We start from the raw sequence: 12,947 nt of genomic DNA on the forward strand, positions 1-12,947 counted from the left end.
AGACAAACAAATGCAGCTAATTGTTTCGTGTAATCACATTATTTAAAACACATTCATTGGCTGGAGCAGTAAGTGTGTATCCAGTTTAAGGTGGTGTTTATGTGTGTTTGTTATGTTTGGATGAGGGAAGGACGTGCCGATAGGTCATTTGCTCTAACAGTTTGCAGACTGGACATCCCTGTGGGAAATACATCATTTGTAGCATCTACTGTTGTGTCAGCAGTCCTAAGCAAAGCGAGGTTGCAATTAGACCGAGTGTGTGTGAGTTTGTGTTGTATTTGAACTTTTAGAGGACAGAAATGAAATTACTAAGTAATTAACTAAGTGTTTTAGTTAAAACAACAACAACAGGATTACCGTTTTGATTTTACAGAGCGGTGAGAAGGGTCATGACCCCTGAAAATATGCAGCATGTGACACTGACACGCTTTAAAACAATGAGCAACATTTCTATATCCCTCGATCTCTCTCACACACACAGTAATCTTTTGATGATAGACGACACCTTGCTATCAACACCCTATGGGTTCACTTCGACTGTGGGGGTCACGGATTAAAGAGTCACCTTACAAACTCTCAAACTCTTATTCGGACACAGTTTCCCCACATGTCTGAAAGCCAGTGTACAGTATTGAAAAAGTATCTGGTAGGGCCAATGCTGTTGGGACACAAATGAATGACAGTAGATGTCCTTGTGCAATGTCAACACCCCTCACTGGGATTATCACCAGTGAACATGTGGGCAGACATGTGAAGAGAGGGCATATGGATCTGTGTGTAATCACTGATACAGATTCTCTGGGAGACAGGAAATTAATATGTCAAAAAAATAAACAGGGTTCCCACACCTTAGTTAACTTCAAATTCAAGGACCTTTCAAGGACTTTCCAGGTCCAATCCCCTCAAATTCAAGGACTAAATGTGGGGACACATTTCAAGTGAGAGCAAGGTTACGCCGTGTTACCTTTTAAGATACATTGTTACAGTTCCCTTTCGAGGGAACTCACGCTGCGTCACTGCGGTGACACTTTGGGGACGCCTACAGGTGTAAGTGCGTCTGAATGTGTATATCAAATTGAACCAATGGTGAGGCTTAATGACAAAACAGTGTGACGCGGGAGCCAGGAAGTATATCGCTATCTGAAATATTGCCAAAGACGGCGTTACAGGGACGCAGGAAGTATGGCAAGGGAGACGCAGTGTCTCGTTCCCTTCTCAGGGAACAACAGTTACATACGTAACCCGAGACGTTTTCATGTGTCAAACACAACTATACAAAAAAGCATTTTGGTATGAATCAACATTCGCATACAGAAGATATAAGCATTTAAAGCAAACAGTTTAGCACGTGTGCTTAAAAAGTCTAGAATTTTTATTATCCTACACTACTCTATTTTTTTTAGATTCAAGCACTTTCAATGACCTGTATCTATCACTGTAAAAAATTTCCCTGTAAAATAACAGTAAAGAGCTGGCAGCAGAGACGCCAGCAGTATACTGTTATTTTTACGGTATTTATACGTAAAATGACTTTACGGTAGTAGTCTGTAAACCAGAAAAACTGTATTGTTCTGTATTTATATAATTTACAGTAAAGAGCTGGCAGCAGAGACGCCAGCAGTATACCGTTATTTTTACAGTATTCATATGTAAAATTAATTTACGGTAGTAGTCTGTAAACCAGAAATACAGAATACTTCTGTAGTCACACTGTTAAATGATTTCACAGTCTAATACAGTAAAAAATAGATGCATTTTTCTGTGATTTATTTAGAAACTAAAATAATATTGTTTAGGTTTAAAGTAACAACCTAAACAATATTATTGTAATTTCCAAATAATCACAGAAATATGCAGCATTTTTTAAATAACATAAATTTAGTCTCTAAAAATTCTTCATTGATATTTAAAATATCAGTCTCCCATGAACTTGCCCAATGAATTCCCAGGGCTAAAGACAACTGCTTAAGATATGCATTATTGTGAATATTATGCAAAATAAGCAACAAAAACTTCCAAATCAAACACCTTTATTTCAAAGAGAAATGTCAATGTCAACATGAATACAAAAAAGGAAAGAAAATAAATCCTGTTGGACAATGCTGAAAAAGCTTTCTAGTAGTAAACAGAAACAGTAGTGTCTTGCTTTAGACTATGGCAATAAACGTACGTTCTTAAATTGCTCGTCAGAGACTGCCCCTAATCCTAACCAAATGTGAAGGGCATAACCTATAGTTTTGCATAAAAAAGTATTTTTGAAAACATACCTAAGGCCATTTTGAAACTGTTATAGTACAGTAGAACATTTTGTCAGGATGTATCAATAATAAGCATAAAAAACATTTAGGATGAAACCGTATAGGCACATGTGCCACTGCAAGCTAGACTTGCAGGTTACCTCTTAAAATTGTCCTGTGAGGTAGGTTTGTGTTTTTACATCTTAGTTCTTGTGGATCCAGAAGAGACGATCATCACTTTAGTAGCCGCTGTTCCTCTCTGCAGCATTATTCCAGTGCTGCCACTAAGAACAAAAAACAATCATACTCATAAATAAACTAAATAATCACGAATGTAAAGTATAAACTCCAAGCGAATGCTTATAAAGTTAAAAATACCAGTATAATTGTGGCAATGCCAGACTGTCAAAAAAATGAGAGAAAGATTATATACTCACCGATCTATATGAAGTTCCATTAAAAAGTCAAGGAGATCCTTCAGTAGCATGGCCACATGTGTATTTAACTGCAGAAGACGACTTCTGGACGATCACACCTTTCTTCTTAGAGACAATCTTGTCTGATGATTTTGGCATTTGTTCCTCTCTCTTGATTTATATCAATGAAGTGCCTAAATCAAAAGCAATTAATTGTTTTTTTGTCTTTCGTCATTGCACAAATTGAGTGGATTTAAAGAAATAGTCTACCCTTTTGCCATATTAAACTATGTTATTACCTCAACCTAGACAAATTAATACATACCTATCTTTTTTCAATGCGTGCACTGTACAACATGTTGTGAATGTGTTAGCATTTAGCCTAGCCCCATTCATTCCTATGGTACCAAACAGGGAAGCCACCAAACACTTCCGTGTTTTCCTTATTTAAAGACTGTTACATGAGGAGTTATACCAGTAAGTATGGTGCCACAAAATAAAACTTTTTTTTTGGTACCATAGGAATGAATGGGGCTAGGCTAAATGCTAACACATTCACAACACGCTGTACAGTGCACGCATTGAAAAAAGATAGGTATGTATTAATTCGTCTAGGTTGAGGTAATAACATAGTTTAATATGGCAAAAGGGTAGACTATTCCTTTAATGACATCAAATGGAATTATAATAAAGTCTATACCCTGTGTGTGTGTGTGTGTGTGTGTGTGTGTGTGTGTGTGTGTGTGTGTGTGTGTGTGTGCGCGTGCGCGTGCGCGTGCGCGTGTGCGTGTGTAGGTGTTGAGGCTTGAAATGTACAGTACTAATTACATTTTATGCATAAAATACAAACACATTAATTTAATTGTATATATCTATATAATGATGGCAGGGATTGAAGGGAGGGGTTTACCTCTGAATGAATTCCAGAGGGCAGGCTGTCTCATCTTGATACTGAAGGCTGAAAATGTAGTAGGTTGCAAACATAGCAGCAAGTCCAATTGCAAATGTTGGTGTGATGCCCTCAGAGCCCTTAAAGGTGATCATCCAACCCTTAATTGTGACTTGCCTTGTTGCACTTGAAACTTAACAACATGGTAATACTTGTTACCTTGTGTAAACATTTGTAAACTCAAGATGAATGGATAAAATATACAATGTGTCTATCAATGATTCTAAATTAAATGTATATTACCAGGTATCAGGCGAGGACTTGCAGGAAGACTGAGAGTTGTCTCAACGTCAGCTGCAGTGGCAGATACCTGAAGGGAACAAATACATTATCCTTACCATAATAAGATTTTTAAGAAGAAAATTTATAAAAAGGACAATAATTAGTAAACACTAGGTGGAATGTAACCAAGACGTGAACGAGGTACCTACAATCAAACTTCTAAATAGATTTGACATTCAAAATTTAAAGGGTAACAATTTATCTTTTTAACTCCATGTTGTCACACATAGCTTACATGCAGCTTCCTTTGAGCCAAAAAAATATTTACACCTCTCTTTTTACATATGTAGTAGTACTCCCACAAAATAGTACACACATTGCATTCACAAAGAGTCCAGAAAGACAATATTTTCACACCAATTTGGCGTTTAAAAAGAAAAATGCAAAGCCTTGACTATTCAACTTTAACCAAACTTTTAACTTTTCATTAAAAGTCGACACAAACAAAATAAAACTCACCAAAACCATCTTGGATAGTCGATGTTCAAATAATCCTATGGTTTGGTTCAAGTAAATTTTTTAATAAGTGTTGTTTCTCAAATTCAGAAGTAGCCTACGTCTAACTTTACCAAAATTAAACAAAATACCACTCAAAAGTAATATTGTTAATGGCTATTCAAATCTAAGCCTCACTGTTCAATGACATGTTTAAATCCCTAGCAAGAGAAGCTTCTATCAGTTGATATCAAGCATTTTTGGCAATATGAATAAGATTTGAATTACCGTTTCGTTTGTAGATGCAAGACCCGATGAATTTGATGAAGAACACTTGACGATGTGCAGCACGTCATCTAAATTGTACGTCCTCTTCTGGAAAATCTCCAATCCAAATAATGGTTCCCGAAATTCCATCCAGGAGTTAATGACAAATTACTTCTGTATTTTTTTTAAAGAAAATTGACCAAAAGCAAAAGGCTAGCGTCAATTTATAAAACTAATATTGCTTCTGACCGTGCTCCAAATTCCCCAGTCAACACGCATTTTCGAGAAAATACTGTATTGTCCTGTAATTTAAAACATCAACTTACTGTTGAGGGCCTCTGTCTTGTTGCTCCAATTTAAGCAGCCCACAATGCATTGCTAACTACAGTACTAAACTGTTTAACATGAAAACAGTATTTTAGTGTTGAAAATTGGCTGTAAATTTACGGCAATTGCTTACAGTGTATGTATGTTGGAAATCTGCCCATTGGACGGTCAACATAGCCCAAGCATTATGTCATCAATGGAACGGATGTTATTTCGAAGGGGAGGGGAATTTTCAAGTCAATGTTTTTAAAGGTTATAGATTATGAGGACACATGAATTTTATTAAACGTATAGTCTCTATTTGCGATGTCGCTCTTCTCCCTTTTCATACATCACATCGAAATTTATTTTCAATAAAAATGAAGAAAATGTTTGAAAAGTGGAAATAAAGTGCCTAACGGGTGTTTATTAAGAATAAAGTACTTACTGGGTATGGTTAGGTGTTGGGAGGGCTTTTATTCTCCCAGTAATGTAGCATCCTTTAAAGTGCACCTATTTCATTGCTAAAAAACGACGTTATTTTGAGTATTTGGTATAATACAATGTGTTAAGGTGGTGGTTTATGGTTAAAAAACATTATTTTTCACATACCGTACATTTTCGTAGCTTCAGATAAACAGTCAAAACTCATTGGGCTGAATACCTCTGGCGTCAGTTGGAAATGTGACGCTCCTTACCATGTTTTAAAGATTGGCTTACAATGCAATGCTAACAGGAGTTAACTTACAGGCTGAGTCCGAAGCAAGAGAAATTATGATAATGTCGGTCTTGTTTACATCACCAATCCCAAGAAGTAAACTGTTGCCTACAATCCGTGTGTTTGTTGTAGTCCAAGAAAAGAGATTTACGTTGGAGACGATAACTTTGTTTGTACCGTTTGCATATCGTCAACATGTACTAACTTACACAGCTACACACAAAAGGAAATGTAAAAACGTGAAACGGAAAATAGGTGCTCTTTAAATCATTTTAATAAATATCATTTTTGTTATTATTGTATTATTATTTTACAATATTTTATTATCAAAATAAGTGCCTGCTGCAGACGCGACTAAAGGGTTTATGATAAAAGAGACGCTTGCGTTTGCCAGATACTCGCATAATCTCATCATGTTTAATCAAAGTTTACTGTTAAGTGAGTGTCTTGTGTGTATTTTGTGAATGATGTTTTGATGCGTCTGCAGCAGGCACTTATTTTGACAAAACACGTGATGCACATGGTTCACATGACACAACAAACACATATTTTGAAAACACGAGCAACACACGACACTCCGAACACTTATTTTGAATTTGCGCCCTTTGGAAGAGCAGTCACGAGCCGCCATTGCTATTTACACTAATTACAAATTTTATAATTTTATTTAATAAAACTTATTTTCACCTACTGTAAATTGCATATCGTTAAGAAAATGCTGATATTATCAATTGTAAATATTGATATATTTTTACTAAGTGTAAATAGCCACTGCCTTTATTAAAATATTGACCTGCATGGATATTTTTTATATGATTAGTGATTTTTCAATTCAAATGTATTTATATACCCTGTAAAAAATTTGCTGTAGTTATGCAGCTGTTTGCCAGTAACTTACTGTAGATTTAAATTTATGTTTTTTTACCGGCAACACTTTGTTCAAAGTTAAATTAACATTAAACATTAACAAGTCTTTATCTTTCCAGAATAAAACTAAAATAACAGCCTCATGCTATAAGCATTTTGTGAACTAAAAATCCTTATCAAACTTTTTCAGTTTTTTTCTTCAGATTTTGATTCCCACACTGCAGTTCACAATCAATAAAGTGAAGTACAATGAAATCTTTAAGTGTATTGCTGGAGCATAATACTAAAGCATTATTAACATGATAATAATAACATAATGTCAAGGAACCAAAAAACATTTTTGATTTCATGGTGACATAAAGGCCTCTCATGGTTCTGTTCTTGCTTTATCAGAACATCATCTTGAATGACGCATACAAAGTTTTCCACCAGAGAATATGAGCAAACCCTTTCACCCTAAAAAAAATCAATCTCCCCGGGGTCTCTCTCTCATTGATCCGGTCCTCTGGTGTGAGAATTGAGCTTGGCTGCCTATCAATGACAAGATCAGAGTAATAATACCAACCAAACCAGAGAGCAAGAATAAATGAGAGAGACGAGGTTGGTTAAAATAATTACTTTACAAGCTTATTCCATATAATGAAAATGAATTAACCCCTTCAGACCCTGCATCCACTGCAATGGACATCACATGTTTTGTGGTCTGAAGGGGTTAATTTGATTTGACTTTTTTAAAGGGTAAAGTCCCAGTGACAGTTTCTGAACCATTTTATTAGTCTGCCCTAAACCCACACTGATGCCCTACAAAGTAGATGATAAACAAGCCTTTGGAGAAACACCGGTCAAAAGCTCCGCTCTAATGTCCATGGAAACCAGAAGAGTAATGCTTTCACTAAAGGTTTATTAAGGTTTTTATGTCCCTGACCCAGATTAAAAACCCAGTGTGTGACGCTACAGCTCTCCACAGCGGGAACGAGGTGAAAATCCTCTAGAGGCGTAAACACATTGGCCGACACTAAAAACACCTTTTTAATAACAACCAAACTCTTGTTGGAGCTCAAGAACCTCCCAGTATTCTCCAGGGAGCACGGGCCGTCCCATTAAGAAGCGTGCAGCGAGCGCTCATTAGTTTAAGTCAGGTCTGTAAGTGCATTAAATTATTCACTCTACATTATTCCCTCTCCCCAACTCTTTTTTTTGGTAGCCCACGTCATTCATTTTCTTTTCAGGGACGGCTGCCCAGGTCACGTCTTTTGGCGTTTTTGTATTTTTGGTGCTTTTGGACCTTCACTCATGTTTAAAAGCTTTTAAAGGTATTCAAGCGTGCTAGAAGACAGGAAACAGTCAGCTCATCTAACATACATGAGCTACGGTGAGAGGAGGAAATAGAAGAGTGGGAAAGAAATGAAACAGGGAATGAATCATACTCAAATCTATATTTCATCTACTCAGATCTAGCCACAAAGGCTGACCTTCACACTTGTCCTGAAACAAAGGTTTTTTTTATAAGGCCCACAACATATACTGTACATTTGTGACCCACAAAACCTGTTAAAAGATCCTATTTTTATGACGATTACTCCCCGATTTGTTACAAAATCATACAAAAATGTATAAATGTGTTTGGACAAATTAATACAAATTAGCCACCTCATAAAAAAATGAACAAATTGTGTTGGTTTAACTAGCCTATAGTACTCATGTTTTTAACCATAGTTAATTAATTCTGATAAAGGGTACATAAAAAAACAAACGGGTTTAGTGCCTGAAGGTAAGTAAACGTTTTTTGGCAAAATGTTCCCGTAAAGTTGAAATGAGACAAATGTAGGGCCGAAACAAAAGTTTATTTATAAGGCCCACAACATATACTGTACATCCATTTGTGACCCACAAAACCACAAAAAAGATCCTATTTTTATGACGATTACTCCCCAATTTGTTTTTTTTACAGTGGTTTACCATTATGTAAATTATAATTAAAGCTCTGTAAAATGACAAACATCATCTGTCAAGCACACTGCAAAAAAATGACTTGCTAACTTAGTATTTTTGTCTAGTTTTCAGTAAAAATTCTTAACAAAAATATTTTATAAGCCAAATGACCCAGGAAAATAAGTCTAGTTTTTAGACAAATAAATAAATAAAATTTAAGCGAATTTGTGCTTAAAACAAGTGTTTTTGAAAAAAGTAAACTTATTTCAAGAAAATGTTTCTTTTTCCATTGGCAGATTTTTTTGCTTGTTTTAAGCACTAATTCACTTAAGTTTTATATTTTTTGTCTAAAAACTAGACTTATTTTCTTGGGTCATTTTGCTCGTCAAGAAAATACATCTTAATTTAAGAATTGTTAGATATTTTTACTAAAAACAAGACAAAAATAACTAAGTAAGAAAGTCATTTTTGCAGTGTATTATCTCATTAATGACAAAATACCGAAAATCTGTTTTTATGCAGGAAAATACTAAATTATTAATTTTCTTAAATTACATAAAAATTAGTGTAAATTTATAATAAAAATCTGTAAATGTGTAGTACATTAAAAGTGCATGACCATACTAACAATTTCACATAAAAAACACAAAATATAAATTAATTCATTGTTTAAAAGTGTATAGGCTTACTTAAGACCGAATATGTAATAATGATTGGTAAAATAGTCATCCATTTAAAGAGCACCTATCGTCTGATTCCTTTGGTGTGTGTGTACTGTATTAGTAAATGTTAACGATATGCAAAAAGTACAAACCCCAAAATAAATGATGACGCGAGTTATCGTCTCCAACGTAAATCTCTTTTCTTGTCCTACAACAAACACACAGATTGTAGTCAACAGTTTACTTCCTGGGCTTGTTAACGTGGACAAGATCGACATTATCCTAATTCCTCCCGCTTCGGACTCACAGCCTGTAAGTATTGGGGTGGTGATAGCGCAGTGGATAAGACACTCGCCTTTGGTGTGAGAGACCCGGGTTCGAATCCACAGTGACACACCATTGTGTCCCTGAGCAAGACACTTAACCCCTAGTTGCTCCAGAGGTGTGTGACCTCTGACATGTATAGCAATTGTAAGTCGCTTTGGATAAAAGCATCAGCTAAATAAGTAAGTAAGTTAACTCCTGTTAGCACTGCATTGTGAGTGAATCTTTCAGACATGGTAAGGAGCGTCACATTTCCGGCTGACATCAGAGGAATTCAGGCCGATCACAACCTACAGATTAGCTGGTCAATCAGGGACACAAATCTTTTCAAATCGGTGAGTTTTGTACAAAATCTGTACGTTTAAGGAAACTGGGATATCTGAAGCTACAAAAATTTACGGTATGTGAAAAATAATGTGTTTTTTGAACCATAAACCACGCAAAAACTAGGAAGCGGAGTCAGCAGACCTAGGCCGTCACAACGGGAAAATACGTAAAACAACAGTATTTTGCTGCAGAACTTTTAAAGGATTAGTTGAGAAGAAATTTTGTTTTTTGAGGAAAACATTCCAGGATTTTTCACATTTTAATAGACTTTAATGGACCCCAACACGTAAAAGTTTTAATGCAGTTTAAAATTGCAGTTTCAAAGGACTTCAAAGGGCATAAGGGTCTTATCTAGCAAACGATTGTCATTTTTGGCAAGAAAAATTAAAAATATGCACTTTTAAACCACAACTTCTCGTCTTCGGTCGTGTGATGCGCTAGCGCGACCTCGCGTTATACGTCATCACGTCAAGGGGTCACGGATGACGTATTGAAACTAAGCCCCAGTGTTAACAAGTGTGGAGAAAGAAATACGTTCCGATGTTGTTGTGTGTCGAATGATACTAATTCATGTCTTTGTGTCAGTTTATTGTTTAAAATGGTCCGCAAATGTGCGTTTCATCTATGTAACACGTGACCTTTCGATGTCATTACGCAATTAGGCTAGGTCGCGCTGGCTCGTCACACAGCAGGAGGAAGAAGAAAAGTTGTGGTTTTATTTTTCTTGCCAAAAATGACAATCGTTTCGCTAGATAAGACCCTTATTCCTCGTTTGAGATCGTTTAGAGTCCTTTGAAACTGCATTAAAATTGTGAAGTGTTGGGGTCCATTAAAGTCCATTCAAATGAGAAAAATCCTGGAATGTTTTCCTCAAAAAACATAATTTCTTCTCGACTGAACAAAGAAAGACATCAACATTTTGGATGACATGGTGGTGAGTAAATTATGTAGATTTTTTATAAGAAAATTGACTAATCCTTTAAAGAAAAATTTTCTTTATTAGAATGAAAAAAATGTACTTTCATTTTATGTTTTTTGTTTGTTAGCTGCTGCTGCCAGTCATTTGATCGTTTTTTTTTCAATGCAGTCATAAGAGTACATTTTTTTAATTGAGATTTATGCCTCATCCAAAAGCTGATTTATGCATTCTGTTAATGTATGGTTTGTTTGGTTGAGATACAAATACTTGAAAATCTGGAAGGTGAAGTATTAAATATTGAGAAAATCGCCTTTAAAGTTGTCCAAATGAAGTCCTTAGCAACACATATTACTAATGATTAATGATAATTTTTTTATATGTTTACGGTTGGAAATGTACAAAATATCTCCATGGAACGTGAGCTTTACTTAATTTCCTACAGATTTTTGGCAATAATTTTGATGTATTGTTGGCTATTACACTTAAGACAGGTTTTGTGGTTCAGGCTCACATATATATAACACACATTCAGCCTGCTTGTTTCTTTTAACAAATCATTTATTGACATCATTAAACAGCTTTAGCTTTTGCAGTTGTGTGATGGCCATGTAAATGACACGCTAAGACTTGCATACATCTTCCCATTTCTCTCTTTAACATGTCTTAAAGTAAATCTCTCTGGCCGTTATAAAGACACCTTAATTGTCTGAGATTTTGATATGAGAAATGTCTAACGGTCAAACACCCCACACACTCGTGAAATACATATACACGTCTTCACCTGTCTAACACTGGGACACAGATAAATAAACATCTAATATAGCACATCTCTGTTAAACCGACAATATAAATCGGACTTTGTGACAAATGTGGAAAAATAAACAAACCAAAACTATATTTATCCTCTCTTACCAATATTTCCTTTTAAATCAACTGTTCTTTTGGCATCCATTACATTTGCTGTGGGTGATTTGTACATATAGTATATACAGTGTTTAATTCAGAGAGGGGCGTAATGTTTCTTTATGAGTCAGAGTATGTGTGACACGCCTGCCCTCATATATACTGTATATTATTACACATGTGTGTTTAACAGTGATCCACTGTAACGGTGTGTATTGTATTTAAAGTAAACACACATAATAAAGAGAGGATATCCTTTATCCCCACATATAAAGGAAACACTATCATAGTCCATTTCACAGACAGCACACTAACACACACTTATGTCCGTCTTTGTGTCAGTGTTATTATTGGGTCATACGACAGATGTCGAAAATATCAAAAATGTGGGTTTCGGAAAAGTCTGTGGGAATTGATGTAAGCATTAATTTGATAAACCATTAATTTTTTATTGGTCAATCATACAGTAGTGTGAAACTTACGAAGCAAACAGGGCAATAGTGCTGGACGGGGGTTGCGTTTTTAAGGGATAGTTCACCCAAAAACTGAGTCATTATTTACTCATTGTCATTTGAACCCCCAATCCCTCTCTTTGTTTTTCAGAACCTAAACGTAGATTCATAAAGTGTTGTTTAGGGTTTTCTATGGGAGTGTATGGTGACTGAGGGGATCACCATCCACTCCTATAGTAACTAGAAAACGTTTCAAGCTTTAAGAGGACCCAAAAGTTTCCTTGTGTTAAGTGACACGTTTCTTTTGGGGTTTTTGGTTACTACATTCTAAAAATAGCTGGGTTATTTTTGGCCCATAATTTGTAAATATTGGACAGAACTCATGCTGGGTTAAATATTACCCCATGCTGGGTCAAAAATGACCCAATGTTGGGTTGTTGTTATGCAACCATGTGGTATAATAACCCAGCAGTTGGGTTAAAATAATCCAGCATTGGGTCAATTTTTAACCCAGCATGTGTTCTGTCCAATATGTACCCATTATGGGTCAAAAATAACACAGCAGTTTTTAGAGTGGATGGTAGTGGATGGTGACTGAGGGGTGACTTTTTGGTTTTTTTGGTTACTATGGGAGTAGGTGTTGACCCCAAACCCAAAAAGAAACAAGTCACCTGACAGGAAGACACTTATTGGTATTTTTAGAGTTTTCTAGTTACTATGGAAGTGGATGGTGACCTCTCAGTCCCCATTCACTCCCATAGTAACCAAAAAGAAACAAGTCACCTGACATGAGAAAACTAGAAAAACCCTTTAAGCTTTAAAAAGACCCAAAAGTGTGAAGTGCTTCATTTCTTTTTGGGTTTTCTGGTTACTATGGGATTGGATGGTGACTAAGGGGGTTAACTAGAAAACCCTTTAAGCTTTAAAAGGACCCAAAAGTGTCTTCCTGTC

At 35.7% G+C, this 12,947-nt stretch overlaps 1 protein-coding gene and 1 long non-coding RNA gene across 2 annotated transcripts in view; both read right to left on the minus strand.

The window, feature by feature from the left end:
* Positions 1-1,769: 1,769 nt before the first annotated feature.
* On the minus strand, positions 1,770-3,985 carry LOC135727886 (uncharacterized). Its single transcript, XR_012335298.1, has 4 exons — positions 3,846-3,985; positions 3,564-3,735; positions 2,675-2,847; positions 1,770-2,521 (listed from the first exon to the last, which is right to left on the minus strand). It is a non-coding gene; the product is annotated as an uncharacterized lncRNA (long non-coding RNA).
* Positions 3,986-11,418: 7,433 nt separating this feature from the next.
* ttc7b (tetratricopeptide repeat domain 7B) overlaps positions 11,419-12,947 on the minus strand; it is a 47,333-nt gene continuing 45,804 nt past the window's right edge. The window contains exon 21 of the mRNA XM_073812284.1: positions 11,419-11,432. Within this exon, the coding sequence (XP_073668385.1) occupies positions 11,419-11,432 (14 nt within the window). The remainder of the gene's footprint in view (positions 11,433-12,947) is intronic.

This window comes from Paramisgurnus dabryanus, chromosome 17, assembly GCF_030506205.2.
Source record: "Paramisgurnus dabryanus chromosome 17, PD_genome_1.1, whole genome shotgun sequence".
Lineage (NCBI taxonomy): Eukaryota > Metazoa > Chordata > Actinopteri > Cypriniformes > Cobitidae > Paramisgurnus > Paramisgurnus dabryanus.